The 12,579-nt window shown below is 39.2% G+C and overlaps 1 protein-coding gene across 10 annotated transcripts in view; it reads left to right on the forward strand.

Annotated features, from left to right (window-relative positions):
• Positions 1-12,579, forward strand: part of LOC140204174 (Krueppel-like factor 8) — a 196,504-nt gene that overhangs the window by 84,070 nt on the left and 99,855 nt on the right. Inside the window, exon 3 of one of the 10 annotated variants that reach the window (XM_072270634.1) lies at positions 450-513. The exons of the other annotated variants lie outside the window; for them this stretch is intronic. Coding sequence (XP_072126735.1) covers positions 463-513 — 51 coding nt within the window. The 5' untranslated portion in view covers positions 450-462. The remainder of the gene's footprint in view (positions 1-449; positions 514-12,579) is intronic. 10 annotated transcript variants of the gene reach the window in all.

Here is a 12,579-nt window from a genome sequence, read left to right on the forward strand (position 1 = left end):
AAAACAGTGTTTTCCTCCCCTGAAAATGGAGCTTTTCTAAAATGCTCCCCAGAGTGTGTAAATCTGAAAATGCCAGTTGGGTGGTGTAGTGGTATGGGGTAATCGGAGCTTTTTAAAAACGCTGTCATGTTGTGCCGGAACAGATGGTGGCGGCAGCGTGGCATTTCATTGTGTTTTTGACACGACTCCCAGTCCACGTTCTCCACTGCTTTGCTGACTTTGTAGTTGTTTGTAACTCGCGGAAGCAGCTCGACTTCATTGTCTGTCCAAATGAAGAAATCCGGTCTGCTTTTTCCAGCGGAGGTTTTCTTTGTATTCCTCGAGGACATTGTTGAAAACTTTCTTTTGCTGTTGTTCTAGGTACTCTAGTTTTTGACCAATGGAAATAACACAACGCCGCCATTGTAACGGAAATAGTATACCATTTCCTCTTTGCTTGTTTTCTGTAGATGTGTCCTGCACATGCCCGGTAGGAGGAGATTCGCCCAAGTGCCCGTTTTAATGTGGATGGAGGTATTTTCAAAAACGCCTGGTGTGGACACATACCGTTTTTACGCGAAATCGGCGTTTTCAAAACTATCCGGTCTAGTGTGGAAGTAGCCTTAGAGATTGCTGCCGGTAGAGCAAAGAAATCTGCATTATCACGTAGATGAGTGATCTTTAATTGATTGAGCATGGCTCAGTGAAGCTACAGGTGAAGATAGATGCCATGTAGTAGTCAAGTGGGTGGGATATGTGTGGTGAGGGATGTATGTAAGTGGTCAAAGGTGGACTCAATTGGGGACATTAGGACTGAAAGCTTTCTGAGTTGCATGATGGTTGGGAGTAAAGGGAGGAATGAGAATAATTGAAGTTATGATGGGTTGATGTTTGGAATAACAAAGGATGGGAGGTGACCCACTGGAGAAGCTTAGAGTGGACAGCAGATAATGAGTGTAGGAGAATGAGGGGTGACCTCAGAGGTTTACAAAATCATGAGGGGCATGGATAAGGTGGAATGGTAACAGTCTCTCCCAGGGTTAGACTCCAGAACTAGAGAGCACAGATACAAGATTAAGAGAGACCTGAGAGGTAATTCCTTCACACAAAGGGCTGTGAGTACCTAGAATAAGCTGACTAAGAAGTGATCAGGGCAGGCACATTTTTCAAAATTTGGGAGGCATTTGGATGGGTATGCGTAAGGGAGGGGCTTGGAGGGTTATGGGATAAAGTCAGACAATTGGGGTTAGCAGGGAGGACACTGGACTATTTGGGCTGAAAGGCCTGCATTGCTCGATGGCTTTTAACAGCAATTGCGAGGGGTGACCATGGGGAAGTGCTCAAAGAAGAAGAAGGTATTTGATCAAAATGAGGTTTGGCATTTGGTAATCAACGTCAGCCGACATCACGTGGTTGAGTTGTGCAAAGCAAGTTACAGTTGCCTGGCTCGGCTGCGAGTGCTTTGACGGTAAAGATACTGATGCTGTATACCAAGATCATAATGTCATCCACATTGTATTCTTCAGAGGGGAAAGCATTTTTGTTTGTGAGATGAAGGGCATTCAAGCGCAATATATTTGAAGGAACCTTTGTTGTTCAGAATCTGGGGTGCAAAATATCTTGGAGAGAAGAGTGGAAACATGACTGGATGACAACACAAGAGCCCAAAAGGGGTACTGAAGGGGGAAGTTTTAGCTTGGGTCTGAAGAAACAGCCAAAGTGAATGTTAGAATTTATGATTCCTGATTGTTTCTTAATTTTTTCTGTAGTGGAAGAATGTGGTGACTGGAACATGCACAAACCAGTAACTAAGTTTATAGAAAGATGTACACTGTTTCAGTATTTCTAGAGTACTCATTTTATTGTACAGCTCTAATAAACAAAGCATAATCACATTTATAATTGTGTATGTGATACTGTGTTTATTAATTTCTTAATACTCTAACTTGTACTGTTGTTGTTCCTCATGAGTCAGCAGATTCTTCACCAGACTAGCCACATTTCAACATTACTCAACAGATTCTTCATTGTTTTATGTGACCACTTTGATTCATAAACCGGCTACCTCTTAAATAGAAAGCTTTGAATGGAATAATATGCTAACTTTTTGCTGGAATATAGTCTTACTGCTCACATATTGTTACTATTAAGCCATGGGAAGGCTTTGATTCCACCCCCCCCCCCCCCCACAATTTTATTTGAACCATTGTACATATAAAATGACTTGGGGCTTAACAAAGTGAAATGTCACCTGTCCGTGTTAGTGTTTGCTTTTGATGAAATCACATAGTCTTCCTTGGTTATTTGTCATGGAAGGAAAGCTATACAGGTCTTGCTTGTGCCCTGAGAAGCATTCTGGTCTGATCCTGATCTTTCAGATTGTAAACGTAATTGGAATCTGACTGGAAAATTGCAAGCTCTGAACCAACACACACCACTGGTATTGAGTGATGTTGGTTCAGAGTTTGCAGGCTTTCTTTCTTCAATGCACAGGATCAAAAGAGGCTGCAAAGGGTTGTAGGCTCAGCCAGGTCTATCACAGGCATCTCCCCACCATCAGAGACATCTTCAGTAGGTGACAGCCATCGTTATAAATCCTCACCATCCAGATTCATGCTGCCTTCCCATTATTACTATCAGGGAAGAGAAACAGAATGCACAGTCAGTGTTTTCCGAACTGCTTCCATTCTGCCGTCAGATTTCTAAATGGTCTGTGAACTCATGAACACCACTTCACTATTCTTCTTTTGCACTTTTTTTTATAGTAACTTGTAATATATATTTTAATGCTGCCACAAAACAACAAATTTCACAACATGTGTCAGTGATAAACTTCTGATTCACACAGTCTAAGAAATGATAGTAATTTGGATTATATGTGACGTGTAGTGATGTAATTGTGGCTCCTCTTATGAAGGCGCTTGCAATCGAATCAACGTGAATCAGTAGTGAAGCAGCCAGTTTAACTTTGATTTCTGTGTTATGGTTGTTGTTTCTAGGAGAAGGATGACCTGAATGCTGTGTAGTCAACAAAGAGAGTGATTTGAAATAGAAAATTCTGGAATGGAGATGGATGGAGGGTGCTGGTGGGGATATTGATGGGAATTGTAACTTTTCATAGGAAGTGAGTAGGTGGCTGTACCATTTGTGTTGGGTGAGTCTTTTTTAAAGAAAGTGGGCAGGGGGAGGTAGGGAGGAACATGTAGAAAATGGTTAATTCTTTATTTTACTTAATATATGATCAGATCTAGAGCCACTTTCTGTTATTTCGACATGAGAGAAAAGGCTACTGAAGACAGTTGGCCATAGCAACAACCAGCATGGGTGAAACCTGCTTGATATTATTAGAAGTATAATACTGTTGACTAAATCTTGCAGATTTGATAGATCTTCGGAATAAACAGACCTGTACTATTGGAAGGGTTTTCTGGGCATTCAACTGAAAGCATGATTGTGGCTCCATCAGCTTTTCACATGAATTCCATTCTTTTCAATATCAGGGCATGCTGTTAAACAGCAGCATAGCTGAGACATACTCCTAGTGACTGAACATCAGTAAAATAACCCTGCCACTGTGGAACAATGTGGTGATATTCCAAAAAGTAGGTTCACTATGAAGTTTAATACCTGTGAGAGATTTGGGCTAATGGCACTTGTTGGATTTATTCACTTGAACTGTAAAGTTGTGTATTTGTTATCTACTGGATAACTGTCAGAGCACCTGTGTGCTTCAGGTCTGCACCGGGTTGCATCTATTATTGGAGACACAACCAGTGGTATGGATAGGGTGGACAGCCATAGTTCCTTCCCCAGGGTTGGGAACTCTGAAACCAGAGGGCACAGGTACAAGGTAAAAAGGGAGAGATTTAAGACACGTTGCACAGAGTTGTGAATACCTTTAATTAGCTGCTGTTTGGAGTGGGTACAATCACAAGATTTAAGAGACATTTAGTTAAGTGCATGGAGGGGAGGGGCTTGGTGGGTAAAAGGCAACTGGGACTAACAGGGAGCATGCAGTAGTCAGCGTGGACCACGTGGAGCAAAGGGCCTGTTTCCATGTTGTATTACTCTGACTTTAAAAATACAAATGCCACCGGTATGCAGTGTGGATCTGGAATGTGGGCTTGGTAATTCAGGATGCTTTGTATCAGTGGGTATTTCAAACAAGATACCTGTGATTTTTTTTTTGTTTGTCAGTGCACATCAAGTAATTTCATTCTGTGTCCCCATGCAGACTGCTGTTCTGTCTCTGTTCTGTGGCCCAACCTGATCCTCAACAGAATATTTTCCTGTATGCTGACAGCAGCATGCAAAAAGCAAGTAATAATCACTGCGGTCTGCATTGGTAGGCCCATAATTGCAGCAATTGTCAAATCCCATGCAACAGCCATTTGATGGAACACTCTAGTTTCTAGGCCTACATTTCTTTAGTTTTTCCTGTCTAAGGTCTCTCAAGCTATTTCGCAGGATAGAAGTAGGACATGTGGTCCATTGAGCCTCTAGCAGTTGGAGAAGGACCAGTCCTATTAATTTTATTCCTTATAACTCAGCAGCAGTTGTATTATCTTACTAAAATTATCAATTTTCCTCTCTAATCTTCTCTCTTCCTAGAGTAAGCCACACAAACATAAAACTATAATTTCCATGGTTTTATTATGTTTTTATTGTAGTCTTTAGTTCTAGTTATTAAATCTTGACCTTTGGACCCTATTACAACTTGTGAGAATGAATGTGTTTGATAAGATGCGAACTGTTGTCAACTTGTTTCAAGATCACTTTTTTTTGAAATGCTTCTCTCAAATATTTGATGTTGCCTATTCAGAGTTCTTTTGATTAATGGTGTGTGGAAATCGGTACTGTAAATGGTAAATATCTCTGTTCTCAGGTGTTTTTCTATCATTTTCTCCTTAATGGTAGTATAAAATAACCCCAGACTCTAGAGCTAAGTGAAATCTGAAACCCATATGGTTACTTCAGTGCTTACCACTGCACAGAAAAGCCCAACTTTTTCAGCTGCTCATTCGCAGTCGTGTCTGGGCTTGTACATGACGAATGGTCAGTTGCAGAGTGCTGACATCAGTCCACTTCAAGTCCCCAATAATTGAGGCATTCAGGAGAGGAGAGGGGAAAAGACCATTGTAACTGTAGAATGTTTCAGTTGGATTATACTGTCTGAATTACATAAAGAAAGACTTCAACATTTATATAAACTAGCTTTGTTCTATTGAAAATCAAAAAATGGCAGTTGTTTTGTTCTGTGTTGAATAAGATCAATTTTTTCATGCAACTGTATTCAATTCTTTTTGTCAGTAATGACTTGAGTCGCGTTGCTATTCTGTCTGTTATAAATTCCTGAGTTGCCTATGTAAATTTCCCATGTTGGGTTTCTATTCTACCAGTGTTGTGGTGCCTCACATTTGTTTTCCCCATTGTTGACCTGATCTAGAAGAAATTCTGAAGCTTTGAAATCAATGTGGTAGTATCCAAGTTCACAATTCAGTCATCTTGCTGCCTTATCACTTAGTCAGCCTCAAATATTGATACTCATTAAGAAACATTCATTTGTTGTCTAGCATTCTGGTTATGGATACGTGAGCTTGATTTTTATTTCATTGTATTGTGAGGGAGGAAGTACCATACTGCCACTGAATGGAGAAAATGTTCCTCTGACTAGTTCAGATTTTTCTCTCTTCAGTACAAGAATGGCAGCTAGTTTAGTCTGGAAAACTTATCATAAAATACCAATGGATAAGTTCAATCAGTTGTTACCAGTTTATATAAAATTTTCTTCCATGGAAATGGTCAACTACTTGGATTATAACAAATTACTGCAATGCTATGGTTCAGTTGTACCTTTTAACATGTTTTGCTGTCGCAGTGTTTAATTAACTGCAGGTTGGGGTATAATTTTCTGCTGTTGGGAATTCACCAGATCTGCAGACACAGGAAAGATGGAGGTTCTGGATTATTTCTTTGGACATTACTACTAAGTTTCAAAGAATAACCTTCTTCTCATACCTTTATGTTGAAATTTCCCTCTTGTACCCCATACTTTTCCAGGTGATTTTGTTGTATATATAATCTACTGACAAATGGTGAGGACTTGAGTGCTTCCCTGGCACTGCGTTGCATTTAGAGTGGAAAGGAGCTTGAAAACCTGGAATGTTTTGTTTGTGTGTAATTATCATAGAAAAAGCAGTTCTGTAATAAAGCTATCAATTATAGCTGTAGTGTTTATCACATTGTCATGGTGTTTATGCAAATATAGATATGCAAATATTTGGTAAGTTTCTGAGATCTGGCTTTAAGTTGTGTAAAACTGTAAATATAATAAAAAGGGCTTGGTTTTAAATGTTTGGCACTAAGATTGTTTATATCAAGCATGCATATTGGAAGTAGGCTTTTTTAATTCAAGATTGCATTTATGAAATCAGGCTAATTTGTTTAACTGTCGTATCAAAATTGGAACATAGAACTATACAGCAGAGTGCAAGCTCTTGAATTCTCTGGGATAAGTTAGCTTAATTGTACAATATGGTGCACCACTTGGGGCTTGAGATTGAATATGAAGTTTGATTGGGGTGCATAGATCTGAATGTGTACATGTGATTTGCAAGATCATTTATGATGCTGATCTTGTTGCCATTATAGCATTTGGGACTTGTAATTATAATAGTGGCTTCTCCATGAACAATGCAAAAGCTGTCTAAAAATGGTTTCAGATCATCGAAGCATTTGCAACTACCATGCAGCTAGACAAGTAATAAAGATCTCCCAAGGATGATATGTGCAGGATTCCAAAAAGACTCCTGTTTTCAAAGAATGCAGGTAGAAAAAGGCTTTTGGTACCATTTGCAGAATTACAATTTGCTTTTGTGCTGTAGTTTTGGACTATTCTATTAAGGTCTAGTTATTCTGAAATAAATTAGTTATGAGCCTCAAATTTGTCAGTCTCCTTGGATAGCACTGTTGTTTATATCTGGACCAGGAAGATTAATCTTATCAATAGTTTGGGAATGGGTGGGGTGATGCAACTTTGTGAATGTAAGCTAGTGTTCAGTGAAGTGGTGTGGATGGGATGACCAGGCTGCTTTCAGACCTGCAGATAAGATGAGCAGAGTTAAGTAGGACTAACTTCCTGAAGAATTGCTATCAGATTGCTCAGTTTAGCTGTTGACTCCAGAGTCAATTTGAAAGGCAATAAGATTTAGCTATTTCATAGGTTGAAGGGTACCAGTTACTTGGTTCATGTTTGTGGTCTTCAATGAGAAGACCACTAGAACTTTGCAGGTAGATTTAAATATTTTGCTATAATTCAAGTAATCACAAAATGGCTACAGCATACTAGAAAATCATTTGATTCTGTGCTGTCCCTGTATAAGAACAATGCAGTTTATGCATTTCTTCAACTATTTCCCATAACATTGTAATATGTTTTCAAATACTGATCCAGCTCTCTTTTGAATGCTAAAATGGTGTTTGCCTCCTATTTTTGGCACTATATTCCATGACATAAGTTGAAGTCCCACTTTTTTTTTATCAGGAATATGAGAGCTCTGTGTATCAAAATATATTTTGCTTGTTCCTTCCCCAAGTCCTTTTGTCCTTGCTGCTTCTAACAGTGAGAACAGTTTCTCCATCTACTAGTTAATGTCTTTTGTGCTTTGAATAAGTCTTATCAGTGTTCTTGCATTGTTCTCTGTCTCAAGATCTATAGTTCCTCCAGCCTAACTACATAACCAAAAGCACCATTTGGAGACATTTTGATACAGCATTTCTGCACCCTCTCCAAAAGCCAAGCTGCTTGTTTTTTTTTTCAGAATACTTACAAAATAATGGTTTGGCCGCAACTAAAGATTCACCGTAGCTTCCTTGAGTTTGCTTGGCTTCAGTGTAAGCAACTATAGCAGCATTTGTCTTCCATCTTTGCCTTACCAACTGCTGAGAGATAACTGATCAGTCTTTCCCCCCCGGTACAACCAACTCTGGAATGATCCAGTTTGTAGATCGACTAGTGCCGTTCTGTAATGGAACTTTGTAGAATACTTTGAATTAGAGTTCTCTTGGGTTTGAATGATTTTAAATGATTTAAAATTATGATATGCATCAGTATTTCCCAAACCTATAAACTTGTACAACCTCGGATAAGGGTGCAGCTACATGAAAGAACTATTACCTCAGCTCCTTTCTGAGTTGCACCCTATCCTGTCTTGTAAACATCTTTCTCGTGATTGAGTCAAATCTTGGTCGACCCAAACCCTCATCCCTTGTGGTGATATCACGTGATTGGAGAGAGTTCTGAGCATGCACAGAAATGATAGAATGATCTGGAACATGGCTTGGTAAAAATGTGGTTTGGTTTTGTTGCTGTAAATAAAAGCTCTAATTCTTCCAAAATATGATTCTTTATTGTTAACCCATGGTACGTATTAATATAAAGAACACAACATGGTGTCAGAAGTCGGTCTGGAAGAATAATGCATTCACTAACATAGGAGAAGCAAAGATAATCGAAGAAGAAAGAGTTAGAACTGTTTTGGCGTTTGCTAACAGTTTTAAAAATGGAAGGTTTGCAACCTCCACCGACACGTCAACTGACTGGGAATGCAGCTGAGAACTGGAGAAAATTTAAGCAAAGTTTTGGAATTTATTTATCGGTGATCGAAGCTGATTTAAAAACTGGAAAAAAACAAAAGCTGCACTTCTGCTCCACGTAACAGTTGACGATGCAATTGAGGTGTATAATCAGTTTATTTTGGAAAATGGAGATAATTTAAAATTGGAATCGATAATGGACAAATTTGAAACATTTTGTATATAGAAGCGTAATTTGACATATGAAAGGCATACATTTTTTACATGTGCGCCGAGAGCTGCTGAAACAATTGATCAATATGTTACGGAGTTGAGCACCGTCGAGTTTGGAGAACTAGCAGACTCTCTCATTAAAGACAGAATTGTTTGTGGCATTCTGGATAATGGTCTGAGAGAGACTGTTAAGAGGACTTAGACTTGGAAAAAGCATTGATGCTCTGCAAAGCTTTGGAAACCGTGATATCACAGGCTAAAGAACTTTTCATTGAGAACTGCAACGTAGATGCTGTGAGGAAGCGCAAACGTATTAGAAAAATAATAAAACGACAACAAAACCGACAGAGAGCAAGACGTCATCTGAGAGAAAGAAGCTGTGTGATCGCTATGGGCAGCAGCATCGGCCAAAAGTAGTTATTTTTCACGCTGTTGCAGAAGTAGAAAGAAAATAAAACAAGTAACTGCAGTGCTTGAAAATGAACTTGAGTTTTATATAGATGTGCTTTCTAAAAACAAAGTTAAGAATGACTGGACTATTCCATTACAAGTGAACCAGAACAATATTCTGTTTAAACTTGATACTGGAGCACAAGTAAATGTTCTTGCAGAATCTGAGTTTAATGCATTAAACCCAAGACCAAAGTTACATAAGACAAATGTAAAAGTGACTGAGTGTTCAGGTGCAGACATTCCAGTTAAAGGAACATGTGTGGCAAAAGTATCACACAAAAATATTGTGCACACGCTTTCATTTGTGGTGGTGCCAAAAAATGTACAGTCAATAATGGGTCTGTCTGCCTGAGAGAGACTGAATTTGGTGAAGAGAGTATTAGTCCTGGACAGTGACACAGAGTCAGAATACAGTGACAGAATGGAACGGTTAGAAGTCATAAAGAAAACTCCCAGACCAATCCCTGTGTTACCAGCATCTGACAAAGCATTGCCACCAAAAGCAGGAGTTGCAATTTTGCCCTCTAGAAGTAATGCACCTGCATCAATGGACCATTCATTCCATCACAATGTCTCCTCTGCAGGAGGACAAAGGCCAAACTTGTCAGTACAGTACAATACTGATCTGAAGCCAAAGAGTGACAAGAATCAGCATCCAATTGAAGAAGTGAAAGCACAAGTGAAGGAATTGAGAAGTTTTATTGAAATGAAGTCTCAGCATAAAAAAGAGATTATACAGTTAATGTATGAATTAGATGAAGAAAAGATTCGTATTTCATTACAAATGGAAGTGAAGAAATTAAGAAAGCTACAGTACTTGAAGTACAACCCAGATCATACATGGTCCAAACAGAAGAAGGAGCAGTGTTAAGAAGAAATCGCAAAGACCTCAAGAAAGTGCCAACTTCAGAGTTTCAGTTAACTGATGCAGACCAGATAAAACCTGGAAATAACAACGAAACACAAGAACTGTGTGAACCACTTAGAAGGCCTACTCGAAAACTCCCAGAGAGACTGATAGAGACATGTTAAATTATGCATCTGTTATGGTCAATGTTGCTAATTGTTCTTTTTAAGGAAAGGAAGATGTGGTGATATCACGTATAAGAATGTGATGAAAGAGAGTTCTGAGCATGCGCAGAAATGATAGAATGATCTGGAACATGTCCTGCTAAAAATGTGGTTTGGTTTTGTTGCTGTAAATAAAAGTTCTAATTCTTCCAGAATATTATTCTTTATTTTTAGCCCATGGTATGTATTAATATAAAGACCACAACAGCCCTGACCACCACCTGCTCAGGGCAATTGTACATGGAGAACATATGATCATGATAGCAACATCCACATTGCAAGATCTTCTGATCTGTGTCAATGTGTGTGACTGAGTTGAGCTGATACATTGTTGTCTGCATATTTAGCTTTGTGAAGATAATTGTAATAGCAGGATGATGAGAGCAATTTTCATACTAGTTGCAAGGAAAGCTACATTGTAAATCAAACTAAGATATTGGGTTAAAATCTCTGGACAGCCAGATACTGCAAATGCTGAAAATGTGGAGGAATTCAGCAGGTCAGGCAAAATCTATGGAGGGAAATGAATAATTGACATTTTGGGCTAAGACCTCGTATCAGGACTGGAATAGAAGAGGCCGGAATAAAAGTTTGAGGGGAGTGTAGGTGCAAGTGCTGGTGGGTGGGTGAATCCATGTGAGAGGAAGAAAATAAGTGGATGGGGGATTACTGGGAATGATGTGAGAAGCTGGTGATTTGTGGAAGCAAGAAAGGACCAGGAACCGTGGAATAAAGAGATGGAGGTGAATCAGAGGGAGGAAGATTCGGGTCATCGGTGGGAAGGAGAAAGAGAAGGGGTATAGATGCTACAGGGTTAAGGGGGATCATTGGGATAGGTGTGGAAAGAGGGGAGTGGTTACGGCAAGTTGGAGAAATCAATGTTGGTGCCAACAGGTTAGAGACTACCATGACAGTGTATGCAATGTCATTTCTCTAACCTGTATCTGGACTCAATTTGGCAGTAGAGGTGGCCATGGTTAGACAAGTCAGTGTGGGAATGGGAAGTAGAATTAAGATGACTGGCCACCGGAAACGAAGGTGTGCAATGTTGATTTGTATTCTACTTTTGTAACTTAAAGTGAACAAAAAGTGCCAGAGTATTAACGGAATAACATCCAAAAACCCAGAAAACACTTTTTCAGCAGATTCAACAGAGCATTACTTTAATTTGTGTACTTAACTGGCTCTGTAATTAGCAAGTTGATTAATCTTTGAAAACTTAATACTTGCATTGTGATTCATGCCAATTCCGCCATCGCGTTCTGTTGCCTCTGTTGAGCAAAAGACCGAAATGGTGTGCTCTGGAGATCTTCAGAACTTTGGAATTTCACATGGGCTACAGGCCTGAAATCTTCCTCCTATGCAGGAGCACTTGTAAAAAACATTTTCTTTAGGCTATTGCTCCTGATCTCCTTGGTTGGCCCAGTCCATGTTAGTAGCACAATTGGGGTGTTCCTCAATACTTTGTAATAGTAATTGAGTTGTTGCGGAAACCACATCATCTGGAATAATATATATTCATTTATGGAAAAACTGTTAGATTATGGCTGTAAATGTATAAATGATGGTTATAGCACCTATTTTAGGTATGAGTCCTTGATGATTTGAGTTTGCTCATGTCATTATGCCACTTGGTGTAGTTGAGGTGAGATGAACCTTGAATCAACACCCAATAAACAAACAGCATGTGGTAATTTTTATCACCTATGTTTTTAGAAATGGGTATGTATTGGAAGTGATATTTCTGTGAGGCAATTTATATCAGGGCTTTATATCAGGGATATGAAAGCAATACAAGATCAAATTACAAATGGTGCTAATACTGAATTGCATATGCTGATGACACTTCCTTTTCAGCTGGGTGTTTGGCCACTGCAGAAGATACTCCTGTTTTGGGAAGGTGTCCATCCACTTGGGTAATTATTTTCCTCATTTAGGTTACATGTGACATTTTTTTTTGGTAATATGCACATGAGATCTGTGCACTATTACCTAAGGTAATGAGAAAAGAACCCTAGGATCAGCAGATTTAGCAGGCAAAATTGCTAGTTTTGTTTCAATAATCACCAGCAAATTTGCATCGTAGGCTGTACCAGATATTACATGTTCACTCCAATGTAGCTGGTGATGTGACCTATATGAGTCAAAGAATAATCCAACAAGTGGGTGCAGCATGTTTGTTGGTCACACATGTTGCAGACATCAAGAGAGCTGGGTGCAGGTTGTTAGAACTGTACCTTGGGAACTCTCAAATATGTGCAAATGTCC

The sequence above is a fragment of the Mobula birostris genome, chromosome 10 (assembly GCF_030028105.1).
Source record: "Mobula birostris isolate sMobBir1 chromosome 10, sMobBir1.hap1, whole genome shotgun sequence".
Lineage (NCBI taxonomy): Eukaryota > Metazoa > Chordata > Chondrichthyes > Myliobatiformes > Myliobatidae > Mobula > Mobula birostris.